Raw genomic sequence first — 26960 nt, forward strand, 5'->3', positions numbered from 1 at the left:
TCATATCTGAATCCAAACCTTGAATCAGTGCTCATCCCCTTATGGTAATCACCTGTCTCCGGACTTCCGAACATCTGGATCCGACCCGCGTCTATCTTCCATGCCTTATCCCTTTGTATGTTCCGTCTCGAGTTAGACTTCCTCATTTTCCGTACCTTGTTTCATTTCTGGCTTTATTTTACTATGTCTTCATCTCCGTCTTCATTTACTATTTTCCGATAGACTAGTGTTTGACTTTTCTATACCCTCCGTCCACAGCCTCGCATAGCTTCGGACTGCGCTGACTGATTCTCCGTTACGTCCTTTGTAGTATATAAACACTGTAAAGTCTCTATACTTCCTCAGTCTGAATATTACACATATTAGTCTTCGCACTAGTCTTCACACTAAGTCCTTGTAACAGTTCTAGTCCTCCGACTTAGTCATTATCCATCTCAGGCCTAGGGAGGAATTCCCTAGGCCGGAGCTCCGCTCCTCCGATCCACCATTCCTCCAAGTTTCCGGAAGTTCCTCCGGAACTTTCCCGTGGTCCTCCGGACCTATTCTTCTTCGGACTTTGTCCTTGCAGCCTTTCCTCTGTTTCCTTCTACTCAGGACTTGTCCTGAGTAGCCATTACACATATCCCCGTCAGGACGAAACTCCATCGTAATTTCCGGAAGTTCCTCCGGAACTTTCCCGCACTCATCCGGAAGTTTCTCACACTCGTCCGGAAAGTCCTTCCGAAGTTTCCCACGCTCCTCCGGAAGTCCTTCGGACTTCACTGGACTTTCTCCGGACTTCATTCTGAAGTTAAGGGCACATACTCGGGTAAGGGGCACAGCGCACGAGCTGAAGCCAAGCCCCTTGGAATCAGTCCTACCCTTTGTACACAGTCTTAACACCAGGCTTGTGTAAGAGCATAAATTCAATATTGAGTTTCTGGGAGAGGTCTTGATAGCAAAAGACTTGGATTATATGCAACTAAGTATAAGTAAGAATATAGTAGAAATGTAGCATTAGCCATAGGTATAATAAAGAAAATTATGTACTATAATAATCAAAATTCTGAGTCAGCTATATATGAGCTCCAAATATCATAATGATTTTAATCAAAATTTTGCATGATGCTTTGTGAAAGAATTTAATTATACATCTGTTAGCATTATCAAATCTATTTAATGTGTCATCATTAAATAAACATTCTATTATTTGTGTTTTGTTACAAAAAATATGGTTTGTTATAAAACATTTGATGCTTTGGCATAAGGTCTATCTTAGGGGTCACTAGGCTATTCTAGCTGATAAGGCTTGCTCATCAAGTCTGGGTAGGCAAGTAGACTCAGATTGAATTGTAGTCTATTTATGATCAATAAGCAAATAAAGTAATTTGGTTAAAATATATTATTCTTTTGGTAGAGAGAAGGAGTAAGATTACCTATCCCTAGTATTGAGTACTTTGAGATATGTGGTGGAAGTAACAAAAAAGGCAAGTATTTAATCTTGCTTGTTATAGGCATAGGCCTCATATGCTCATACATATTTAGAATCCTTTTGCAAAATTGGCAATAATATTAAACAAGCTGCTATCTATATATCTGAGCATAACTTACTAAGAGCTCGTTCGATATCCCTTGTATAAGCCAAATTTTCAAAATATAAAAGTTCCGTTGATCCTGGCATGTACCAGCCACAAGCTGAGATTCAAATATCTTTCCTTCCAACTATGGCTAGGAGATCTAAGTCCCAAGATGATCTCCAATACAAGCACGTTGTGCTTGCAGTCGCTGCTGTCATCCTCTGTACTCAGTTGTAGGTTGCCAGGATGATGAAAAAGAATGCTCAACCAAAGGCCCAGTGGAACCACAATGAAATCGATGTGTTCCTCACATATCTCATATCAGTCAAATCAGCAATTGCGGGAACATCCTTCAAGGATGTGAACTTCAATGAAGCTATACAACAGATCACAAGCAAGCAGACACATGGGCCCCTAAAGACAGGGCCCCAGTGCAAAAAAAATGGATGTCGGTATGTTATCTTACATTGATCACCACCATAAGTATACTACTATTCATGTAGTTAAAGCTTACATATAACACTATCCAGACATATGCAATAAATCAGGTTGTCATTGGGACAATGATTGTGGGGCCAACATCAATGGCCCTACTGCTGAAGCTGTCTGGGCGGACCATATTGGCAAGAAGGTGCATGATAATATCACTCAATTTTATTGAAAACAATCCTTATTATCTATTTACAGTTCAAGACTACCGGTTGGCCCTACCACTCCAAGATGGAACAAATCCTCCCTTCCCACAGCTCTGCGCAAGGCACTGCTGCCTATCATCCTGCTCTTTCATCTCTACCTGAGAACGAACAACTGATGGCCAGCACTAGTAGTGCATCTTGTGACACTGATGTAAACATGTCAGATGGCAATCTGGTTCACATCAATACTCCAGACATCCTTTCAGCTGACACTCGCATGGCCCAGCCAGACATTACCTGGGGCACTCCCCCTCCTGTTCCTGAAGCAGGCAGCAGTACTGCCATTGTGCCTCCTATGAGCATGCTTCCTCCCCCATCTTCAGGCTCTAGTGCTAGCAAGCACTTGCATTTGGAAATGAATCACGGTACCTCAGCTGCTACCTCAGCTCCTCCATCCACTGTGTGGACTTTGGTCTCACAGACGAAGCCAGAATCAGATAAGAAGCCCAGGCTTGCAACCACCAGTGGCAAGACATGCCCAAGTGCAAGCAGGAGCAAGAAGAATACCAAGGATGTTGCCAACACTGCTGTGTTGATGAACCTTTAGGGCACCATCAACCGCTTATCGGACTCATTAAATACAAACTTTCACACTACTGAGGATGCTTGTGTGGCTGAGCATAGGTCACGCACATCAAAGTGGGTTCAGTTGGCCCCAGAGTTTTCAAAGGATGAGAAGGTGATTTTGATACATGTTCTTATGAACAATCTGGTAGCATGTGATTCAGTTGACGACATTGATGATCGCAACCTGCACATTGCATTTTTGCAATCTTTAATCATTCATGCCAAACAAGAGGACACTTTGTAGCTCTCACATTCAACCTTACATTTGTAGTTCTCACTGTTAGAAGTAGCACATTTCAATTGTAGTACTAGCTACAAAAAACTGAATCTATCCTGCATTTGTCTCCACAAACTCGCACCCATCATAAAGATCATCTTCATCAAGATGATCCTCATCAAGATCAACATCTAAAATGTGCAGAATATCTTCTAACTCATTGTTGCATATGAAAGCCAGATAGTCATCCCACATCTGCATTGCGATGCGATAAAAACATGCATTTGCAGATTGAGTGTATGGTCCACACTCATCTGCTGCAGTGTATCCTTGATGGCTCGGGTTGTTGTTTATGACACTTGTCAGTAGGAGCAGGTCTTCAGATGGATCATGGATATGGATGAAGTTATGTAGAATGCAGAGGGCAGCTGGAATGTGAGCTTGTACATCCATCTTGTACTTTGGGGATATGAGGAGGATTCAAAAGTGTTGTTTTAAGACACCAAAGATTTGTTTGATGACATTTCATGCTGAGGCATATCGAAGGTTAAAGAGTTCCTCTTTGTTGACCGGTCTGAAAAACAAGTGAAAAATATCTGGTGCCAGCACATCCCCATTCAGCCAAGTGATATCAGACACCATAGTAAGGAACAAGAAGTTTATCACAGCAAGGAAACCCTGCATCCACTAATAGATATTTACCAGCAGGTATCTTTAAGCCACCTTCCAGTGCTTGATCCCAGAGCTGCGCATCAGTTGCAGATCCTTCCTAGCCAGTCAGTGTGTATATGAAAAGTAGGTTGAAGCTGCATGCAAAAAGGCAGTTTTGTAATAAAAAAAAGCCTTTGTGATTATGATATATGTGGTGTTTGGCTGCAGGAGGGAATGCGTGGATATGGCTGTCATCAATCGCTCCAATAGCACCCTCAAAGTAAGGCCAATGTTTGGGATTGTTGCGAATCTTAGCAGGGATGGGATCATCGGCATCAGGAAAAGATGTATATTTCTGGTAGACTGGGTGCAATGCAAATATATTGAGCATTTCGTGAAAGTACCTACAGGGGTGTTAGAACTGATAAGTTTCAATTAAAATTAAACATACTGAGAAACAGTATCATTTGAATGCTGGAAATGTTCAGCGACATGTCAGATGGTCAGTCCTATCATGCAAGAGTAGAGAAAGATGGCAAGTTGTTCTTCAAGTGAGATGTATTGCGGGTCTGTGTGACCAATATCCCAAAGCTCATTTATCAAAATCTCAAAAACATGTATGTGCACCCTAAGCTCGCAGTGAATGTGCTTGGGATGGCCAATGATAAGCTCCAGAACCCATTCATGTCCAGAAAGTGCTGAAGTATGGTATGGCTCAGGGTCTTTGGGAGTTTGTGCTGCTAGTAGCACTACCTGCACAGTTGCAGCAATGAGTATACTGATTAGAAGAACTAGGTAGTAAAGCATCTACTCACGGATTCTTTATTGTACCACATGCTGGGCTGGAATGTGTTTGGGAGTGAGAAGGTGTTGTGAGATCAAGCGATTAGTCAACAGGAGACCCAGTAATGGCTGATTACGAGGCTGAATATGCACAGACCCATCATTCATGATGACGGTAGTGACAGGAATGCAGAATACTGTAGAGTATATCAATAAGGGCGATTGTATCAATTTCAGACTCTGCCTGCAGCCAGAACTGTGCCGGGATCAACAGAAATTTTGTATTTCAAAATTTTGGCTTACCGAACGAGCTCTAAGCCTCTAGGATATTCTTAACTGCTGCAGATTCTCAGAATAGGCATGGTGCTGAGTCATGAAGCTGTGGGAAGAAACAGGTGATGTCATTAATTAACCAAAAGCTGCTTGTGGTTATGTTTGTTATATGACAATAAATATGTTGCAAGAAATTATTATTATTATATGATAGACATAATATGATTATCAAAAAATTGTTTATATATTGAGCATGTACAAGTTGAGGATATATGTATGACTTCAAATTCATAGTAAGTTATAATTCATGTAATTTATGAAAAAACATGATGTTACTGCTATTATTTACTAAAACAGCTATAATGGCTATTGAAGTCTGAACAACCTATTAAGTTTGTGGCCAAAGAGTCTAAGATAGAATATAAGCAGAATATAGAGGGATAGGTGAGCAACACTTGGATATTAGCTTACAGATGCTAATTTAAAGTCAAATTTTTATTTCTACCTCATGTACTATAAATATATATCTTAGTTTTGATTGAAGACTAAAATATGAGTACTTAATACCTATTGCACATAATATAATAGCTAATGACTTATAGTATTTGTTTTTACTAGCTCTCTCAGTCCTAATCTCACCTCTAATTATAATAGATTATGAGTCCTATAATTATCACTGATATTATGCTCTCTAGCACCAACTCTTCACTATTCAATGTCTCCAAACCTACCAAGAATAACTTGATTCGATCACCTATAAGAAGCAAACATTATAATAATAAGCACTAGAAGCAATAATGACAATGGAATCTATAATATTATGGGCCAATGATGCTAGCTTTGAAAATTCATTTGATGAGAAGGGTCAACTAATGACAGCTTACTTTGAGAAAAGAGTATTAAGCCCAGCTGTATAGTATCCTCCAAAGTTCTTAACTAGAAATCTTTCCAACTATGTACCTAGCCCTGATGCCGCCTTTAGGTTGAGGTGGACTGTAGCTGATATGGAACAAGCTAAGAAAGAGGGCTTGAAAGTTTACTAGAAGGACATTCTAGTGTATCAGCTTACTTTTCTCAATAACTTTAGTGTACTAATTAACTTTGTGCTAGCCTAATGTTCTACAAGAGGTTCATTATGCTATCTAAGTTCATTATTATAATCTCCATCTTCAGAAAAATAGCTCATTTGAAGATAATTCCAAAGATACTCTTAAAATGTTTGTTTATAACCAAACTGTCTACATTCATAGGTCCAAAGATATTGTTTCTGAATGTACTGAAGTCAGCCATCTTGTCTATGTAAAGTGCTTTCCTACACTTTGCATTACCTAATAGAAGACATCATCTGTGTTAATTTCTACATCCTTGCTTCTCTAGCTTCCTCTTGGGTCAAATATGTTTATTCTACAAGCATAGCAGCTAGGCTGTATCAAGATCTTAATACAAATTTATCTGTTTGATATATTTGATATATTGCCTATTCAAAATTAAATTCCTTCAATAAGAACATTATTGAATGAATTGAGTACATAATTTTTGTTTTCAAACCTTGATATCACTGGCTTTATTGCATCTCAGCTTCTGCAAATGATAACATAAGTTAATCTATATAAGCCCAGTCTTGTCTTTGTGGATTTCGTAGATTTCTGCCTAAACCTTATTGATAATAGAGGGCAAAATCATCAAGTATAAGACATGATTAGTAGCCAAAGGATACTCACAGATACCTGACATGGACTATACTAACACTTTCTCCCTCCCCAGTTGTTCATTTAGAGACGATACAGTCCATTATGTCGACAGCTGTAATTCTTGATTAGGAAATTCAGCAGATAGATGTAAAGGGCGAGTACCTAAATAGTACACTAAAGGAAGAAGTGTACATGGAGCAGCCAGAGGGGTACAACGATGGCACTGGTCGAGTTTGCCGACTTAAGAAGACCCTATATGAACCAAAACAATCTAGGAGAGAATGAAATATTAAGCTTGATAAACATCTGAATAATATTGAATTCAAACGTACAACATCAGATCTATGTATATATATTAGACATACAGTGAACAAGACAGAAATCATTACCCTTTGGATAGATGATTTACTCCTATTTGCAAGTAATACAAGCTTGATGAGCCAACTCAAAGCACAGTTAAAAAGTATCCTGGATGTTACTGACCTAGGAGAACCAAGAAAAACCATAGGAATAGAGATAACGAGAGACCAAGCAAAAGGATCAGTCCAAATCTCACAGACCAAATATATTGAGTCGATCCTACAAAATATGGTCTCCAAAAGTCGAACACTGTAGGAATGCCATTAGATCCCAAGATAATACTTGAAAGAGAGGAAACTGACCAAGAGGGCAACCAAAATCACGGTTACACATCCTTAATTGGATCTTTAATATATTTGGCAGTTGCCACAAGACCAGACATAGCATATGCTATTCAAAGACTAAGCTTGTTCACTGTAAATCCAGGATTAGCACACTGGATAACTAAAACCAGATCATGAAAGACTCACACAAAGTCTAGGTATGTCTCTTGATTGAGGGGGAGTGTTATTATAGCGAGTACAACTTGACAATCAACACACATACTGAAGAGATAATCTGTGCATTGACGAAGTAGCAGAATTTTGGACTCATCTGAGTTTAGAATAATATGTGTACACAACAGAATAAACTGAAAATAATAATGCCCACCTTTGCATCTCCTATTGCCAGTAATAAAAAGGAAAAATAATACACTTAATATCTCTCGTTCATATTCATATTCACATCACTGCAGAAGGTCATGGCATGGAGAAAGGCTATTGGGAGAGCTACAAGCATAATATGGCTATTATAGTATTTTATTTCCTTGTCTGTTTTTTCTATTTGATTCATTGACTCAATATCATCACATTTATGGGATGATTTAGGAAACATGTGCTCTAAGTTCACAAAAGCAGCCTGCCCAATTGTTCAAAGTCAGTGTAAAGAGTAGATTCATTGTAGGCGCTACAAAATGTTTTACCTTAGAACTCAATGTGCGAGTGTAATGCTCGTCCCAAAGAGACTGCCTATAGAATTATCTCTTGATATAAATGCAAGGGATATCTTGTTAAGATCGAAGATGAGAATAGGAAAGGTTACCCAAAGTGTGTCTTGAGTTCCAAAGATGCGTCCAAAGTACTGAAGTACTTGTCCGATGCAAGCGAAGGTGGTCCAAAGTCAAGAAACAAAGGTCTGAGGTTGTGTGAAGTGTTTGATAGACGTCCGACGAACAGCGAAGGTTCCGAGAGAGAAATACAGCAGATGTGTTGAAGTGTGTCAAAATATGTCGAAGTATAAGACTAGCAGAGGTACCGGGGTATGACTAGACAAAGTCTATCGGAAGAACTGAGAGATATCAAGATGTGAAATGGCAGCGGTCAGGCCAAACAATCGTTCCAAATGAACAAAAAGATCGATTGCGCGAAGTATGACTATCCGAAGTGACTCTACAAACTATGACTCGTAGCAAGGAAAGTGAAGTGCAGTGCGAGTATCTAGCGAGTCAGATTATATCCTACAGCGTGAAAGTCCAGAATCTGCATAGGCAAAACCAGTAGCAAGATAAGCTATCCGAAATGTAATAAGACTCAAGGCAAGCCGCTACAGAGATATGCATGTAATAGCACACGAGGCATGCAGCTATACATATTAATCAAGCTTTTCAATGTATGTGCCCCTAAGACATAATCAATAACAGATAAACCAAGTAAAAACACACCAGCGAAGTCAAATGGACACGGAAAGGACATGGTACAGAGGATCAGATGTGTATACAGACCTCGGAAGGGGACGGACGGCCTCTGGACTACTCAGATGAGAGCGCGGAAACTCTCGGAAGGTATAAGGAGTGTCGGGGAATATAAATGTGAGACACATACAATTTAGGGAGGGTATGCGACCAATGCCAGTCCGAGTGTTACATCAGTACAAGTTTTTCTGCAAAGCTGATGAAATAGAAGACAACAATGATACCATGGAATATATTTGCACTTGTCTTGCAAGTATAGCAGACTAGGCTGTGCTAGACCACAACAATTATATTTGGCTGAGTGCTTACTGCATGTTATGCTCAGTCATTGTTGTATTGTTACACCAGTACCATGATTACACCATTGCCATTGCCATTGCATTTCATACATCTACTGATCATTATGTTGCATAGTTAAATACAATCCCATATGGTACACAACCTGTATGATGAATGATACATGTTTACCATGCTTGTGTTGCTACTGTAAGTCTTGCACTATGTGCTGTGCAGGTCTGTCCTAGTTCTGTCCCAGTTCTTTACTGACAGAACCCTTGCTGTGTGCACTGAGGTGCTGTGCAGTGCTGTCTAGACTATCCTTGTTTGCTGATGTATGATCATATATAGAAAAGGTTTTCGTTATATTAGAATATAAAGTCATATAAAGCCATGTATAACATCAACAATCAACGTAAATCACCCTGGGGAGACTCACGAGTTCTCTGATGAATATGTAGGGAAACCATGTACATTGTAATGTGATAAAACACAACTCACATTCTATTTCTTTGCTGCAGCTGCAATTCCCTGAAGAATATGTAGCTCATATGTTGGGTCTGACGAAGCTCACAGCCTTCCTTGTCTACCACTGCTAATGGACCAGCATCATGGCTGCACCACTGGTAGTCAGCACTTCTAAAGTGTGCAATTTGAAACTCCATCATGACATGTATCCACAATTACCTGGGGGGATAATGCATTATTGTCATATCCCGCATTCCGGACCAACATCTGACGACGTTCCCACGCCTCATCCGGACCTCCGGACCTCCTGTCCATGTCTCCAGACCCAATCCTCTATCCGTCCGGATCCCTGTACTCCTGCATCTGATATCCGGACGCCAGATCTGATATCCACATCTCCGGATCTCCGGATCCGACCTATCTGTCATGTCCGAACCCAAACCTTAAATCAGCGCCCATCCCCTTATGGTAATCACCTGTCTCCGGACTTCCGAACATCCGGACCCGACCCACGTCTATCTTCCTTGCGTTCCGGACCCAGACCTATCACGCATTCATCTCCGGACATCCGGATCCGACCCGCGTCTATCTTCCGTGCCTTATCCCTTTGTATGTTCCTTCTTGAGTTAGACTTCCTCATTTTCCGTACCTCATTTCATCTCCGAGTTCATTTCCTATGATCCGTCTTATTTTCTAATACATTTCCACATGCTCGTACATAGCCTTACCCCTCTGCTTACTGATCTGCACAGACTTGCCTCTAGTATATAAACCCCAGTAGATACTCCTGTATTTCCTCAGTCTGAATATCATACACATATTAGTCCTTGCACTAGTCTTCACACTAAGTCCTCGTAACAGTTCTATTCCTCCGACTTAGTAATCATCCATCTCAGGCCTAGGGAGAAATTCCCTAGGCCGGAGCTCCGCTTCTCCGATCCTCCGCTCATCCGCTCATCCACTCATCCGATCCTCCATTCCTCCGAGTTTCCGGAAGTTCCTCCGGAACTTTCCCGCGGTCCTCCGGACCTATCCTGCTTCGGACTTTGTCCTTGCAGCCGTTCCTCTGTTTCCTTCTACTCAGGACTCGTCCTGAGTAGCCATTATACATATCCCTGTCAGGACGAAACTCCATCGTAATTTCCGGAAGTTCCTCCGGAACTTTTCCGCACTCATCCGGAAGTTTCTCGCACTCGTCCGGAAAGTCCTTCCGAAGTTTTCCACGCTTCTCCGGAAGTCCTTCGGACTTCACTGGACTTTCTCCGGACTTCATTCTGAAGTTAAGGGCACATACTCGGGTAAGGGGCGCAGCGCACGAGCTGAAGCCAAGCCCCTTGGAATCAGTCCTACCCTTTGTGCATGGTCTTAACAATTATATATGATAGTTACAAGACACATTTATTGCATTAACCATTGTAACTACAAATCACATAAATGCATTACTTTGTGATAATAACAAGACATTCTGCTAAATATGCTATAGTGACACAATGCATCACTTTGTGATAATGACAAGACACACTGCGGAGTATGCTATAGTGAATCCCAATAGGCCACTCGCATAGGAATCAAGGGGGAGGAAATTTAGAGACTGTAGGCAAAAAATGTATTATTCACATCATCTCAAAATGGTCAGCAATATTGTTCCTAAGTTCAGCCTACTGACATGCATAGGCAACCAGACCCTCATTCTCAGCAGTACCACTAAGTGTGCAACCACTTTTCTTATACCACTACTCTGTATGCCACCTGAGGAATTGAAGAACCCTACACATCTCTTCGTGAAGCAATTCAACCTCTTCTGTCCATCACATAGACTGGGCCTAGGCCTTACACCATTTAATTCTGAGATCTGTAAGCTGCATCAGTATCCTTTATTTGTTTATGACTCATATTCAAACTTACTATCTTGTATCACCTCATTCTGATCATCTCCGACTCCTTCCACTACCCAGATCCACGACAACTGTCTCCTCCATTTGGTCTCACCTTTTTTAGGTGCTGATATGCCTCATACATTAGTACATTATCCTTTTTGTTGAGTTTCTTATATTTGTGATTTCAGCCAGTCATTTCAAGTGAGGGAGCAAGGGCAGAAAGTGCTTCATGAGCAGCATGATACTTGTTGGCTGCAGTGGATGCCTTAGTAATGACTTAAGTAAGAGCATTTTGTGCCTGTGTGTTTACACTCTGACCACACATCTAATCTCTCTTAAATGTATACATAAGATCATGTAGGTGGAGGCTCTGCCGTAGCTCCTCTAATGCATCCCCAGCCTGAGCAAAATGTAACTCTAATTCAATGGTCTTAACACAAGTATCACAATGCATAGATTTGGTGCTCATAGCTAATGGCAAATAGAGATTCATGTCTTCTAGTGTGATGGGGTCCAGGGAGAGTTGGAATGAATCCAGACATTGTAGTTAGACTGCGGAGGTGTAGAGCACCTGTACATGCTTCCATGCATCAATTTTCCCCTGCAGAGAGTTCCACTGTTGCTATATGGTAACCTTCTGTGTGTCCATAACATGCATACCAAGCTTGGTAATATCTGCCTTCAAATAATGCCTTCAAACAAATAAGTGAGGTACCCAGCCTATAAAAAAACTACATACTGTTCATCTTTAAAATTGATGTCAGATGCAACAAAGATGCTAGGTGATATGTTAGAGTAGAAAGATATGTCGATACCTTGCTGTAGATCATAAGCCTCTATTTCTGCAAGCTTCAGTCGAACGGCAGCTTGAGTAATAGCTGTTGATTTACATGTCAGTGATCAAATCAACAATATGAAAGACCAGCACTTACGAGTGACCTTCGGTTCAAATGGGTTAGCAACTAAAGAGTCATTGGGGTTGCATTCCTAATACTCAATTGCCAATTTCCAGGGATCTGACACCTCAGGTGGCAAAGCACTATCTAGTTCCTCAAAAGCAATTCTATGAGCTTCTGCCTCTTCCTGACCCTTGACCATCTTTCGGAGTAATGTTGCACCTGTGGAAAGATGAGGCAATGAAAGTATGAAGTCATTCACCTGTTATGCACCAAGTCCAGCTATTTTTTTCCAGTTCTAATTATCAAAGTGATCATCTAAAGTATTCCATCAAGATCCAGGGCTCATTTCCTTAGTGCTGGAGGCAACCGGGTTTATATTTGACCAACCACGTTCAGGAGCTTCACCATTCATTTGTCCAACATGGTTTAAGAAGTTGAAAGAAAACATTGTTTGACACTTGAAAATGTGGGCTGGCAGATGGAATTTTGGTAAGAAGAACCTTATATTTTTGCGGAATGGTCAGGATGAAGTTTGGAAGGCATGGCTGACATTCTCTCTCAGAGATTCTTGTGCCACTAGCATGCAATATTGTATGAAATATTGAGGGTGTTGATGTTGTGCACATGGAGAGTTGAAAAGAACAGAAAATCCATATTAGTGTATCTATATCTACCAGTCAGTGCCAATTGTCTTTTACAAGCTGTTGTATGTACCTTTCACCTTTTTGCAGGTCACCAACACTGTTTGAGAGTTTCATATTGTGTTGTGCGCAATCAATGGTTCCAACTCCCATTGCAGCTAGGCCCTGGAATGCCTTTGTGTCAGCCATGTTTACCACATTATGCAATGAACATGTGCTTTTCTATCAAAGCCCATCAGAGTGATTTATGACAGACTCATATAATCAAAGCTCACCTGTTGTAGTGTACCACCATGAGATTGTAAATATGCCTTGTATGTCATCTCCTCCACAAAATATGCTCATCCATAACTAAGGCCAGGGGTCTGAACTGTCCTTCAACACCATGCATCGTTTGAGTCAAAAATTGGCATCAATGCCTAAAAAAAGTCCATACAACCAGCTAAATAATCATCAGCTACCTATATGAGTGTAGATAGAAGCTGTTTAAACTGTGTTTCTTTTGGTGTATCTTTCTAATTGTCAGGAAGGTTTCTACCAGGCTGCGGACAAGCTGGACACAGTATGGCACATTCACCACTCTCAGTATTTAGTATTCTCCACACCAGCAGGGTCATAACCTCGGCCTGCTCTCTTAAGCATTTTCAGATGTCACCATTTATGGACAATTCACATAAATGCCTTGTAACAATCCTAGTGAGGTGAATAAGATAAATGCTACACATTAATACATTAAACACACCTTTCAAAGTCGGAGTCCTGTATTATCAGTCAGATGAGCAAGAGAATGATAAAATTCATATTCTGAAACTTTGGATTCAAATGATAGTAAGTGATATTGTTCAATGATTCTGAAAGTAGCTACAGTGCATAGATTGGTGGGTGTTGGTGGAAACCAAGCTGTGCGAAGCAACTGCTTGACATGCCTCTCAGCAGTCTCACAGCCACAGAAGTTGAGACTGATCTTGTATATGCCATTGTTGTTGATAAGGATAAAATCATTGTTAAACACTTTTTGAGGCAGCAAGCAGTCTTCACCTGCTGGATGACAAGCTGCATCTGCAACCCTAGTTTCTTCAGCGAGATGGGTACAAATGAAATACCCATCCACTCCTATAATAAGGTATCTAACCTAAGTAAATGTTGTATTGTGCTGCAAGGAACTTGTACCTGAATTTGATGTCTTTGCGAGTCGCTAGGACGCAGTCTGACACTTCAAAAACAAAACATGAAATGATATTGCCGCCACTATCGTTCTACGAAAGTGTTGTGTCTACGACTGAGACAGATATAGTACTGAGCAGTTTGGGCGAAGGCGTGCAGCGCCTCCCAGTGACCTGCACCAAACTGGTTCGGTGCATGGATGACTAATACTCTCCTAAGAGCCCTATACCCTATGAAATCATTTTCCCTGTGACCTGAAGTCAGACCAAGGCTAAGGGAATATTTTTCGCTCTTGGTCACTTTTGTGTCATATCCCGTATTCCAGACCTACATCCGACAATATTCCCACACCTCATCCGGACCTTCGGACGCCCTATCCATGTCTCCAGTTCTCTACCCATCCGGATCCCTGCACCTCTGCACATCCACATCCGCACATCCATGTCCAGATCCCTTTACCTCCGTACATCACACCTCCATACCTCCGCAGCTAGCCTGCATCATTCATCCTTTGTCCTATTGCCCTAATATCATATCCCATATATCCACGCTTCTTGTCCGGACATCCGGTCCGATCCGATATACGATAAGCTTCCTAATTCATTTCCTGTGCATATAACGTTGACACAGCCTATTCCTCTATTCGGTATTCCTTGTCCTCGGTATCTCGGTTATACTTACTACCGGTATGCTTACTGATCCGTTAACCTATGCTTCATTTCTGACTCGCGCTTGATAACTTTGCTTATGCTTCATACATAGCCTCGGACACTTGCTTACTGATCTTTCCGTTATTTCCTTAGTATATAAACTCTTGTATATGTCCTGTAGTTCCTCAGTCTGAATATCATATTAGTCCTTGCACTAGATCTCACACTAAGTCCTCACATCAGTTCTAGTCTATCGACTTAGTCAATATCCATCTTGGGCCTAGGGAGAAATTCCCTAGGCCAGAGCTCTGCTTATCCGCTCATCCGATCCTCCGAAGTTTCCGGACGTTCGTCCGAAACTTTCCCACGGTCCTCCGGACCTATTCTGCTTTGGACTTTGTCCTTGCAGCCTTTCCTCTGTTTGCTTCTACTTAGGACTTGTCCTAAGTAGCCATTACACATATCCGTATCAGGACGAAACCTCATCGTAATTTCCGGAAGTTCCTCCGGAACTTTCCTGCACTCGTCCGGAAGTTACTCGCACTCGTCCGGAAAGTCCTTCCGAACTTTCCCACGCTTCGGATGTCCTTGGACTTTCTTCGGACATCATTCTGAAATTAAGGGCACATACTTGGGTAAGGGGCGCAGCGCACGAGCTGAAGCCAAGCCCCTTGGAATCAGTCCTACCCTTTGTGCATGGTCTTAACACTTTTGCAAGTTTGCATGCAAGCAGGCTGAATATTTTAGTACATTTAATTCTGCAATGAGTTTTGCTTAGTCAGCCATGGTGATGACCCAGACAAAATCCCGCACATGTCAGGTGACTGTGAAAAATATTTCCCACATATGTTGTCCTGGAAAAACATTCGTAAAACCCTAAATACTAGGCTCGCGTCATTTTCACCCTTCACACAAAGCAAAGAAAAGACAGACACACAAAGGATTCACATCATGTGACATTTCTTACTCTCTTTCTGGACTTGTCATCAGGAGTTGGATAGGTCACATGACTAGCAACAAGCCAGGATGGCTTAGCAAAATACCCAATGACTCACTATGACTAGAAATAACTTTGAACTGACTCACTATGACTCACCCTGAATATATGACTCATTATGACTCTTTATGACTCTTGAATATACTAGTAGCACAGCCACATTTATTGTGTATATAATGACCCCAGTTTTGAAATAAGCAAAAAACCAAGTGGGAGTTTTCAGCCCATCTAACATTAAGTTGTGAGTAAGGTGTGATAAGTGTCAGCATCAGTGTCAAGAACTGTTCAAGACTGAGAGGAACATTCTCAAGAGACAGTAATACTGCAAGCTCATCATACTAAACAACTAGCTGCGAGCTCACTGTGTGCAACAACCAGCAAGCAAGGTACAGCCACAGTTTTATTCAAATTTCTATTTTCTTTTTCTTTTCTTTTCTCTTCTGTTTTACTTTCACCAGCCTTTGGTGTTCTTTTTCCAAAAAGCATATTCCAAAATATTCGTGTTGTCTCTACGTCCACCTAAGACTCAGAGTAGCTTAGTGGGGAGACTTAAGGGATTGATAGTGAAGCTTGACCTCACTCATCTGAGTAGTGATACTGAGCCAAGGTTTGCTGTGTCTGCTAGGCTTTAGCTGTTGAAGAGGGGACTTGGTAGTAAATCCAAGGACGTCCGTTCCTGAGTCTGTTTGAATACTCAAAGTGAGTTCCTTGACAGCAGGTTCAATATTGAGCTAAGAGTTCTACAATAAAGCATTTGACTAGTCTTGACCTTTGATTCTACCTGTTTTGTGCTGAGGGGGTTGATCATTGTAATTCCGCACCATTCTTTTTGGAGTACAGTTCGGTAAGAGGCCCTGTTGTTGAAAGGAAGCTTGAGGGAGAACTTTCTATTTCTTTGGTTACTGCCATACTGTCGGGCTGACCATTATTTGTTTGTTTGTTTGTTTCTGTCAAGTTCATAGATTGGATTGACCATCGTATTTACTGATCTTGCAGAAGTACCTTTAGCTGAACGTACTTTGGGTAGTATACAACTAGCCACCCACGAATGACCACATTATCAGTCATTGGTATTTGTCTGAATCACTGACCATGGAGATATTTGTTTTTATAGGTGTTTATCTATAGATCATCTATCTAAGAAGACACGGTCCTGAGCTGCGTATCCTGCAGGAAAAAAGGTGAGCTGCGATTCCCATAGCTGTAGGAGTCCGACGACGCGTCGAGCGAACTGAGAACACCTATAGCACTAGGAGGAGGGCATGTACTCACTAGGAATGTTTCTTTATCGAACACAGGGCATTGTGTAGCACAAAAATTCGTCTTGAATTGCAGGAGTTGCTTGCAGGTATGGTGCCAGAATTTGAGCATGCTCTCTAAGATAACTTTGGAAGGCATCACTGGCCCATCGTCCCATGGTTTTGACAATGTCAAAAGGCACATTTCGAAGGAGGTATTCTAACGTAGCGCCGATTCTTATGGTGTGACCCTGCAGGGGGTCCAAACCAGCGCTTTTGGCTGCGAGTACCAGTCGAGCGATGAATTTCGACTTTGTTAAGGGGCGGTGAGTATTGCCGAATTTGTATGAGAATAATGCGCTGTCAGGTGGGGGATCATTAATGCGGAAATGATTGGCTAAAGCTGCTTCTGGATCAGTTGGGCCGTCCTGTCGTGCCCAGAACACATCTTCCCCGGTTTGAGATGTTTTCGTGCGAGGTACACAAAATACTGTGGTAGTGAGGCCACCGCGATCTGTTTCCTTACGGATGTTGGAACGTTTGACGTGAATGGAAGAGTCGAACACTGTAAGGCTTCGAACTGTAAATTCTCCAGCCCGCACAATGGAATAGAAGGCGGTTGTGAGGCAACTCCCTACTGCAGCGTCGAGAGGAATATTGGGGTCCAGCTCTTGTAAGATACTGGTGATGAAGGCTACCGTGTACAATGGCCGTTTCTTCCGTTTTGACGATGATGGGGTGAGGTTCTTTGCAGCTTTCAACATGGCGTCTATCTGATCGTCAATTAAGCACCATGATTTCCCATGCAAGATGTGCCAAGCGCGAATGCCTTGGATGTAACCTGATATCGTTTTTCCTGAATATGAACTGGCCAAGTCTGATATGAAGGCTGAAATGAGTTCGGAGGATGCTGGAGCGCGCAGGTTGTCTTCCACGGCTTTCGAGTCGCAATATATACATGAAAGGCGAGGATACTGCTACTGTATGCTTCCCTGGTGCTGCTGGCCCATGCATGAATCATGACGTCCTGGATACGTTGGGCGTCGGCGTGAGGCACACGGACTGATGCTGTTCTATCTCCTATTGGGAGCCACAGACGAAGCCTGTCTCTGGCAGCGCAGTGAGGGTGCAAGGAGGATATTTGTGGGGTAAGATTGTCAGGATAATCCACTACTAAGTGATATTTTAATGAAGCGAAAGCTGTATGGTTGTGCACGGCAACTTACTAAGCCTGCGTCGTTTCGAAGATTTTCTCTCCTTGACGACGGATCTCGTCGTTGAGATTATTGCGGGAGGCTTGGGAGCGGGAGTGAATACTGCTGAGTGGCTGCGTTTTGATGCTCTTGCGGGGTGTATGGCATACAGGAGGGATTGTGGGATCGTCAAAGTTCGCGATGAAGGGTTGGAGAGCTCTGGGAATGCATATTGGGCGGAGCAGTAAGCTCGAGGGTGGGTATATTCCTCTGGATGGGCCATCCACTGGATTGTGGGCACTGGGTACAAAGTGAGTGAGGAAAGTGCACTGTGAAGATGCGGCAAGCTCATGGATACATTCGAAGACGGTGTTAGTAGCTTTGTTTCGACTCCAGCCTTTCCACCAGCCTTCGACGACTCCCCGGTTGTCGCTGAAAATTTTAATGCAGCTGCCATCTGGGCTTTGACCGAGGAGTGTGATAATGAGGAACTCCATCCCGACTGCCTCTGCCCAACCGATGTCTCGATTCTCATCTTTCCATCCTGAGAGGAGCCGCCATGCTCTCCATCGACTGTTGATCCAAATCGTGATGCCAGTACCTGAGCTAGCATCTGAGTAAGCCGAGGGGTCAATGACTTCGACGGGCCCTGGAATGGAACGAGCGACGATGGGCTGCTGGAGACTGGCTTTCCACCAGCGGAGGTCTTCTCCTGTGTGCTTGGGAGGGGAATGTGGCATGTGCGGACGATTGTGAAAGATGGATAGCATGGACTCGAGGGAGATGAGATAGGCTCGTCCAGCAGGTAGAACCAAGGATGCGTGCAAAAGCTTTCCATATAGTTCTTGTACTTCTTGAAGGGTGTGCGGGGACCGAGCTTCCCAGTCTCGAATGGCGGCCAGGTATTTTTCCTTCTTCTTCTTTGGAATAGAGACAGAACACGTTGCAATGTCCCAGAGGAAGCCGATGAAGGGGGCACACAATGAAAAGAAGATGTCCTTCGCCAGCTCCCAAGGGATTCCCAAAATTTTGGATAGGCGGTCGATGTCGTCGAAGCAATAGGTGAAGAGTGCGTCCTCTGGTGAACGAGCGGATGCTGTTGATAGATCAAGGATGGGGAATGATAAATCTTCGTCGAACTCTTCGACTCCATTGTCTGGCATGGTTGAACCTCGATACCATTTGCGCCCTCCATCAATGAGCAGTCCCCCATTTCCAGCAATGATAGCGGAGCGAGTTCTACGAAGGTTGTTATAAACTTCAAGATGTTCTCGAAGGATGCGAATAAATAAATGGTCGTCCACCCATTTGGATAGCGGACCAATACCTTGTGATCTGAAGATGTCGGCGCCCGCATCTGCGATCTCACCATAACTCCCTGTGGAAGCAGAGAATCCGAAGCAAAAGCTCAAGTCAATAGCGAACTCGTCCTCTCCCATTCTGACGACCAGGCCTGGCCATTGTGATGGATGTAGGGGAATGTGTGATAGGCTTCCGCCACGTCGCGAACTGCTGCCTGCGATCCTGGGGGAAGGGACCAGATGAGAAGGCATATGGTTGATGCTGTTCCCCAGGTGCAGGGGTAGAGGTCAGAATCGATAGAAGAATTAATAGAAGATATGGTATCGGACGAGTATAAAGGAAATGAGAGGTTTTGTACGAGCCGAAACTTGCCTGGCTTCCCTGGTTTAGGGACCATGGAAAGCGGGGCTGTCTGGAAAGGACCGATGAGTTTTTCTGTGTTTGATTTGGATAAGGGGCCGATGTAGCGTCCAGTAGCGTATTCTCGATCCAGTATGGTAGTGAAAGCGTCAAAGTGTGTGTATAACGAAGGACTATTAGGTGGTGTGTATGTGCAGGATATTCTGGGACCGCTTCCCATGAAACTGATGCATAAACCATTGGGAATATGTGCATATTTGTCGATGAGGTGCGAAGAGCGAAGAAAATGTAACCATGCTTCAGGTTGATATGGAGTGAGTGCCCTACATGCTCTCGCCTTGAGGACACTCCTGAGCTCCATGATCTTTTGCTCTGCATCCAGAACATTCGTGGACGTGAGATCGGGCTGTGTTGGAACACCCTTTCGGTCTTTGCCAGTCGTAGCAGAGTTCGAGGCCCTCGGGATTGACCAAGTGACCCTCTGTGTTTCAACGGCATCGAGTTTTGGTTTGCTTGTCCCAGAGAAATTTGGAGGTGCATTTGTGAATGGGGTGACGGAAGCGGCCAAGGCAGAGGGCGCAGGCCGAAGAGCCTGATTGGCCTGTGCCCCCTTGAAAAGACTGTTGGCCTTTGTGAGGCTTTTTAGCGATTTGATTGGTTGAGCGGTAAGGATGGTAGTGTTTGTCGTCAGCGGGAGAAAGCGGGTCTGTTTGCTTCCCCCAGTTCACACTGACTTCTCAATCTCGAGGGCGAGATGAGAAGTTGGTAGCTGGCAGTGCGTTCTGTAGCTGTATGGCATGAGCAAAGGAGCCAATCCAATTGGATGGGCGATAGCATTATTAGGGAAGCGAAGATTACATGTATGCGTGAGCATATGTGCAAGTGATCATAAGCATAATATTCAAGTTAGCGTCGAGGTGTGGGTAGCAGTGTCGTGAAGTAGCGAAGAAAAGGGTTGAAATGAAGCAAGGGCGGGATTAAGCCCAGGTAGCGAGCAGTGTTGGTAGCAAAGTTCAAGGGAAGCAAATGGAGATGCGTGTCACAAGACAATGCGAACAATGAAAGAAAGGAAAAAAGGTTGCGTTAATGTTTGAACGATTTTGCTAAAGATTGAGATGATGCGTACCAATTTCAGACTCTCGTCGTGCTCTGCCTCCCATATGTTGTCCGATAAGGAATTGTATAGCATATTGTTGAATATGCCGATATTGAATCCTTGGTTCTGAACGAGCCGGTCATGCCATTCACGATGAACTGTTCCTGCGTAACGCAGCAGGGTCTTCTCACCCCGGGGACGCATCCGATGTTCATGGTTGGTGATGAGCGTGAAGAACAGAGCGAGTGCTTGCTGATGCTTCTCTGGCCATCCACTTTTTTCTATGTGGACGAGGAAGCTAGTCTTCGCCAAATCGAATTGTCGCCACGATAGATCGTGGTCCTGCAAGGCCTTGCTGGAAGCTTTGAATGATGCTAGCATTTTGAGGGCAACCATGCCGTCAACTTTTGCAAAGCCAAAAGCGTCGTCTGAGTCTGACGTGGATCTAGAGGTGATGGAGGCTTCGCGGCAGCCGTCAGGACTGAAGTACCAAAGTTCTACGTACTCCATGCTTTTTATCTTCTGGATGGCGTATTGTGACGGTCGAGGAATGATCACGTCTGCCACAATTGCTCCTGCATCGAAGTCGTTAATCTTAGGCTTCTTCTTCTCCGCTTCGCGTTGTTCCTCCTGCTGCTCGGCTTCCTTCTCGGTGTTCTCACGCTCTAGGTGTTCCTGCAGGATGCAAGCATCTTCTACTGCCTGTTCCTGCCAGAGAATGATTCGCTCTTGGCATTTGAATCTCCATCCTTCTGCCATGTTGGCAAGGGCATCATCTCTGGTTATGCCTTGTGCGACAAGGGCGTTTAGCCAACCTTGGTATGCGGCTGATTCAAAGTTGGGCTGTGCCTCTAACGCTGGATCAGTTGAAATTCGTTCCATGATGTATCAGAAGAATTTGGGTATACAGTTCTTCTTCGGAGTTTGTTCCTGAAGAAAGGGAAAAGGGTAATGATACCTGATCGTTGGTACGGATGTGAAAGGAAAAGAAGGAGGGAAGACAACGTCGTTGAGGACGACTGATATGAGAAGAAGCGTTGTCGCAGTACGAAGGCAAAAGGTTCGTACTGCTTCCGACGCTTGTGCAAAGACCTAACTCTAGTTCTCCGCTCGTGCCTCGTTACGTAATAGACTATCAATATTGGATTTTTGATGTACGATGCAAGAACACAGTTATGGAAATACAACTCAGCGCCAAAGCAGTCCCTGTAGCAAAACTGTGGAGTGTCAGAGTAACAACTCCTGCAGGTAGTATCATCTATATGATCTCTATGACCCTCATTTCATAGCAGCTCCTGCAGAAAAAAGTTCTGATCCTCCATCTATTTCAACAGTGGATGATCCTAATTAGAAGGGTGAATAACTTTAGATGTATAGCCTATTGTACATTAAGAAATACTTACACCTGCTATATGATTCTGTTTATTGCGCTATTAGTCACTTCTGAAGCTTCAACCTCAATGTCAGGTTCCTGCACTTCCAAGGAGTAATTGCCACAATCTAAGGTTGGGCCTCCATCCACTCTGCTATCAACCTGCTGACTCAGATCTGATGAGGGTTGTGAACTGAGAATTTGTGAACTTTATATGGTCAATCCTCGATGTCATGAAACAAAGGTGTATGATGCATGGACACTTGGGGCACTAGGGTTAGGAGGTCTGAATATATTAAGCTTAACTCATTTGCGACTTTCATGTGACATGGTGTGGCTTTCAACATGCTGTCAGTATGGCCTTACCCAATTTATGTCCTTTGATGGCCTCATGTTGTTCATTTGATGGCATCATTGCTAAGTTAAATTTCAGTATCTTGCAACCTTGATGATGATATACATGGTCATGGGTGGCTATACAAATATTGTCACTGTATTACATGATCTACATAGTGTGAACTAAATATTCAAAAGACATGAATGGTCTGAATGCAGGTGATCTAATTGCAAACATACCTATGGCTTGTAACTCCTAAACTCTCTGGAGCTGTATACACCCTTCCCTAGCACTCCTCACAGCTGTAATGGCTATCTTGCCTGATGCAAAAGGTATAGTTGTCAGATGTCTTTGAAGGAATTCCTGTGGCCTATGGTAGTAGTGGGTTTTTCTGTGTCATGGCCATGAGGACCATATATTATGTAAGACATGATCTATGTGAGTTTTCACTCATGAAATGCATTAGGTCTCTTGCCATATACATTATGTATTACTGATGCATATGCTCTAAATCCAGCCTCAAAACAGCTTGGGCTCCTTCATTTAAAGGCTGAGAAACAATTACTCATAATGCATGCCTCCACCCCTACCTATGGCTTTGCAATCACCACCAGTGCCTCTGTTTATGTATCAAACACTTTCCTCTTCATCATTCTTGATACCTGTACCACCTGCTCTTGGTGTGTGCTCTCAAATAATGTGCCTGTCATCTTACTGTATATTTAAGCTATCTGTACCATTATGCATTGTCACCAATACTCATCAGAAGATTGATGTTGGTGCATGTTCTCACCTCTGCAATTGGAATACCTGTCAATGGTCATATCACTTGTTTCAGGTTTGTCTTCTGCAACACTGTACATCGACAACAACATTCATCAGGGGATTAATATTATTGGCACTATCTTTTGCATTTGACCTAGATGTACAATATATCGAGGTCTATAAGAATGAACAACTATTTGCAAAAGTCACTGATGCAATTGTGGACGAATGTATGCTGTACTATCATTATGGTATGTTGTACAATGTGTCAGTGAAGAGTGCCTGGCTTGGACATCATCCACTATTCTTCTATGTTACTTGTGAACACTACATTGGGGTTTTCAGCAGAGAGTAAGTTGTAGGCTTATTAAATTCATGATGTCCATTATCTGTCTCTTTTTCAGGCATGACATTAAACCCATGGTTCAAGAAATCCACCATGCCATATATGCTGAGGTCAAATCACTCAAGGACAGGGAAAAAGCAGTCAGGAGTAGTGTTGCCGCAGTTCCGGTTCATGCCCAGCTTTAGCCGTGAGCGGAGCTATAGTTAGCCAAGCCGCGTACCTAGTTATAGCTTATGTAATTGATGGCTCGGTCTAGTCAACGGAACCATATTAATGGTCTTCAAGTCAGCTCGAGCCAGATTTTTAATTAAGATAAAAATAAATTAGATTACATGAAGGATTTTGATTGACGGACTCCGAGAATGTTCGGGTAAGCATAACACTTACACAAAAAGACATACCAGTAGCACTAGCCCTAACCCAACTTAAGATTGAATCAAAGTACCTGTGTACGAACGTACAACCATCATCCATCCTGAACACAGCGAGTAAGAAATGTGAAAGTAGATTTCTGGTAACTCGAGTCCAAAATATCTTCTGCCGATCGACTCATGCTGATCAACAAGGGATCGAAAGTGGGTTTATTGCCTACAAAAATTTGAAATGAGGTCACAATAGTCAGACAAAAACTTACAATCAGAGGTAAAGCTGTGGTGAAGATCGGAGGGCATGACGTTGGTCGACATCGGATAGGCATGCTCGGTTCCTGCATGTTCGACGCTGTCGTGACTCGTGAGTACCTGCAACAGGCTGGTTGAGAAGCTGGGTCCGATGAGGGTGTCCAGAACATTAAAAACCTCGCTGTGTTGGCATTTAGTCAGTTATGAATGCATGAGTTAGCGCAGTGAGCAATCCAATGAAGTTCTTGAAGTCAACAAGGTCAGAGTGTTCATACTGAGCAAGAAGGTTCGTCATCAATAGAATGAAATGTTGATAACTGAAAAGCGACCTACAGCCGTCTACCTGGAGATAGGGTATTAGCAAGGAGTGCTCTGGCATTCATGAAAGAAGAATCATTGCAGCGCGACAGTGGTTGATATTTGAAGAGAGATGGATTGTGATTCTGCAAGAAAAAAGATCAGTTTAATTGTGGTCAACGGACGGTGCAAGCGAACCATCTTTTCCATGAGGTGGTCTGGTTTCACATCGAGAAGCATTCATTCAGGATATGAGTCGTATCTCGTGAGTGCACTGTCAGGAATTGAGAACCTAGGGCAAAAGACTCGTCAAATCGGCAATGAAGTTAGACTGAGCAACTAACCTGTGGAGAAACAACAGACTTGGCATATGAGTGTTGCCATCAAACTGGCAGCTATTGCTGTTGCAGGTTGGAAGGCTAGGTGATCCCATCACTGCCATTGTGGTCGAGCTGTTGAGCTCGTTGTCTCACGGTTGCCCACAATTCACGTGATGTGTTGTACACTGACTGAGATGTCTGAGTTAACTGAAGGCTAATAAACAAAAGAGTGATTGAACGTACGTAGTTTTCCCTAGAAGCGTTCTCAGGTTGCTGAGTAGGAGTTTGACGTGTTGTACGAAATTGTTTAATGATATAGAACATGTTGTGCACCCAGTTTCTCCATTGCAGTAACTTCTCGCGGACAGCAATCTAGTTACTAACTAAACTAACTCTAAGTAATCCGTTTGTGCACAGAACAACACCATCTGTGCGATTCACGCATCCCCAACATCTCCTGCCCGTTCCACAGCGATAACCTCTAAGTTCGCCAACATGATCTCCTCCTTCATCACTTGCGCTAGCCTGCAAGCAGCTTTCGAGTTAGACGGCGATCATTGCATTTCTGGGAGAACACACACCTGGAAACAAGAAGCCTCAACATCACGAAGGCAAAGTGTGTTGAAAACGAGTTCAATGATGTTAGATGTGAGCTTCTTCGTGGTCTCAAGCTCGAGCTTGGGTATCTCGACACAGGAGGAAAATGTAAGCGAAAAACAAACATCAACATGATAAAGAGTCCGAGACGATCACCTCAATTCAATCTACAATACTAAGAATCATTATCGAATAAACGAACGCAACTATCAACGTCAATCGTGAATCAACGATGGGTCCACAAGCCAATGTAAGTGAATATGCTCACATGTAATGTCGAGAAGGCTCAATCAAAACAGCTGTATTGCAGTATTGATAGAGCTCGCAAGTATCAAGTGGAGCAAGCAGAGATCAGACAATGAACGAGAGAATACCGAAGCCGTAGACCGGCGGAGACGGGCAGGACAGTGGAGATGGGCAGGAGGGTAAACACTGTGGAGGTGGCAGATGTTGTGGAGGTGGTAGATGTTGTTGAGCGGCCGATGAAGACATGGTGGCGTAGGGTGTTGAAGAAGTTGGGTTGGAAGTGAAAGGAACATCGTGCGAGAGGAATGCCACGTGGGAGGGATATGACGCGGGAGGGATATGACGTGGGAGGGATATGACGCGGGAGGGATATGTTGCGGGAGGGATAGCATGCAGGAGGAATAGTAAGGTGAGTATCTGTGTCTGAGGTCAGTTCACAATTGATAATGAAATAGTTTAGAGTCAGTAAAATATATGTACCAATACTACAACAGTAAAGACAGGCATTCAAGTCAAGAAATGCAACAAAAACCACAATGCACTCAATGAGCCGCCTTCATCAGACAGCTGGCAAAGCGAAAGCGAACATCTTGTGCTTTGATGGCGGTGGTACTGGTACAGGCTCATGTTTTGGGATACCTGGAGAGGAGTCAGACAACGAAGCTGAGACTATACAAGTGGTACAGTCCTCCATACCTGGGGGTGTTGGAGGGGATGCCGTTGACGCTGGTACAGGCTCGTGTTTTGGGATACCTGGAGATGAGTTAGATGACGAAGCTGAAACTATGCAAGCGGTACAGTCCTCCATACCTGGGGGTGTTGGAGGGGATGCCGTTGATGCTGGTACAGGCTCATGTTTTGGGATACCTGGCGAAGACGAAGCTGAGACTATGTGAGCGGTACAGTCCTCCATACCTGGGGGTGTTGGAGGGGATGCCGTTGACGCTGGAGACATGGTATTGAAATAGAGTCCAAGGCTACAAATTATTCTTAATGGTGGAACATTCAGTGCGAAGAAGATAGGACTCACCAAATGTACCATCATGATTTCCTGTGTTTGTGAACACTCACCGGTCTGCAGGACCAATGCTGAAACTAAGTGAAAGGCAGACGGTGAATGATGAACAAATATAAAATAGTGCACATAACACGATGCCAGAAGTGTAGTAAGAGAAACAGGCAGCCAAAACAAGTCAAGGTAGTGTGAACAAGGAATGAGCAAAAAATCCACAAAAACGAGTAGGGAAATTCGACATCACAAATCATAGGTGGTAGGAGTATCATCAATGTCATCGCACTCCTCCGCTGCGATAGCTCTGAGAAGAGTGTCGCACACATCACCTGTGAGTTCGTTGCTACTAATTGTCAACATAT

At 43.2% G+C, this 26960-nt stretch overlaps 6 protein-coding genes across 6 annotated transcripts; 2 read left to right on the plus strand and 4 right to left on the minus strand.

Annotated features, from left to right (window-relative positions):
• Window positions 1-1998: 1998 nt before the first annotated feature.
• HD556DRAFT_1445778 (uncharacterized protein) lies at window positions 1999-2798 on the plus strand (the record flags this gene model as incomplete). Its single annotated transcript, XM_041306989.1, has 3 exons — window positions 1999-2008; window positions 2087-2187; window positions 2244-2798. The coding sequence occupies 3 exons, from the start codon at window positions 1999-2001 to the stop codon at window positions 2796-2798; spliced, it is 666 nt and encodes a 221-aa protein (XP_041157694.1).
• Window positions 2799-3146: 348 nt separating this feature from the next.
• Window positions 3147-3488, minus strand: HD556DRAFT_1445779 (uncharacterized protein; the record flags this gene model as incomplete). Its single annotated transcript, XM_041306990.1, has 1 exon — window positions 3147-3488. The coding sequence occupies one exon, from the start codon at window positions 3486-3488 to the stop codon at window positions 3147-3149; it is 342 nt and encodes a 113-aa protein (XP_041157695.1).
• Window positions 3489-11768: 8280 nt separating this feature from the next.
• HD556DRAFT_1445781 (uncharacterized protein) lies at window positions 11769-12244 on the minus strand (the record flags this gene model as incomplete). Its single annotated transcript, XM_041306991.1, has 4 exons — window positions 11769-11838; window positions 11886-12024; window positions 12079-12133; window positions 12170-12244. The coding sequence occupies 4 exons, from the start codon at window positions 12242-12244 to the stop codon at window positions 11769-11771; spliced, it is 339 nt and encodes a 112-aa protein (XP_041157696.1).
• An 8083-nt stretch (window positions 12245-20327) lies between these two features.
• HD556DRAFT_1310313 (uncharacterized protein) lies at window positions 20328-21568 on the minus strand (the record flags this gene model as incomplete). Its single annotated transcript, XM_041300394.1, has 2 exons — window positions 20328-20378; window positions 20717-21568. 2 exons carry the CDS (start codon window positions 21566-21568, stop codon window positions 20328-20330), a joined length of 903 nt encoding a protein of 300 aa, XP_041157697.1.
• A 1225-nt stretch (window positions 21569-22793) lies between these two features.
• HD556DRAFT_1310314 (uncharacterized protein) lies at window positions 22794-23691 on the plus strand (the record flags this gene model as incomplete). Its single annotated transcript, XM_041300395.1, has 6 exons — window positions 22794-22833; window positions 22913-23075; window positions 23123-23233; window positions 23278-23411; window positions 23433-23511; window positions 23565-23691. The coding sequence occupies 6 exons, from the start codon at window positions 22794-22796 to the stop codon at window positions 23689-23691; spliced, it is 654 nt and encodes a 217-aa protein (XP_041157698.1).
• Window positions 23692-25691: 2000 nt separating this feature from the next.
• HD556DRAFT_1445783 (uncharacterized protein) lies at window positions 25692-26541 on the minus strand (the record flags this gene model as incomplete). Its single annotated transcript, XM_041306992.1, has 4 exons — window positions 25692-26003; window positions 26152-26225; window positions 26283-26339; window positions 26397-26541. The coding sequence occupies 4 exons, from the start codon at window positions 26539-26541 to the stop codon at window positions 25692-25694; spliced, it is 588 nt and encodes a 195-aa protein (XP_041157699.1).
• Between the last annotated feature and the right edge of the window lie 419 nt (window positions 26542-26960).

Source organism: Suillus plorans, assembly GCF_016647745.1.
Source record: "Suillus plorans strain S12 chromosome Unknown HD556scaffold_47, whole genome shotgun sequence".
NCBI lineage: Eukaryota > Fungi > Basidiomycota > Agaricomycetes > Boletales > Suillaceae > Suillus > Suillus plorans.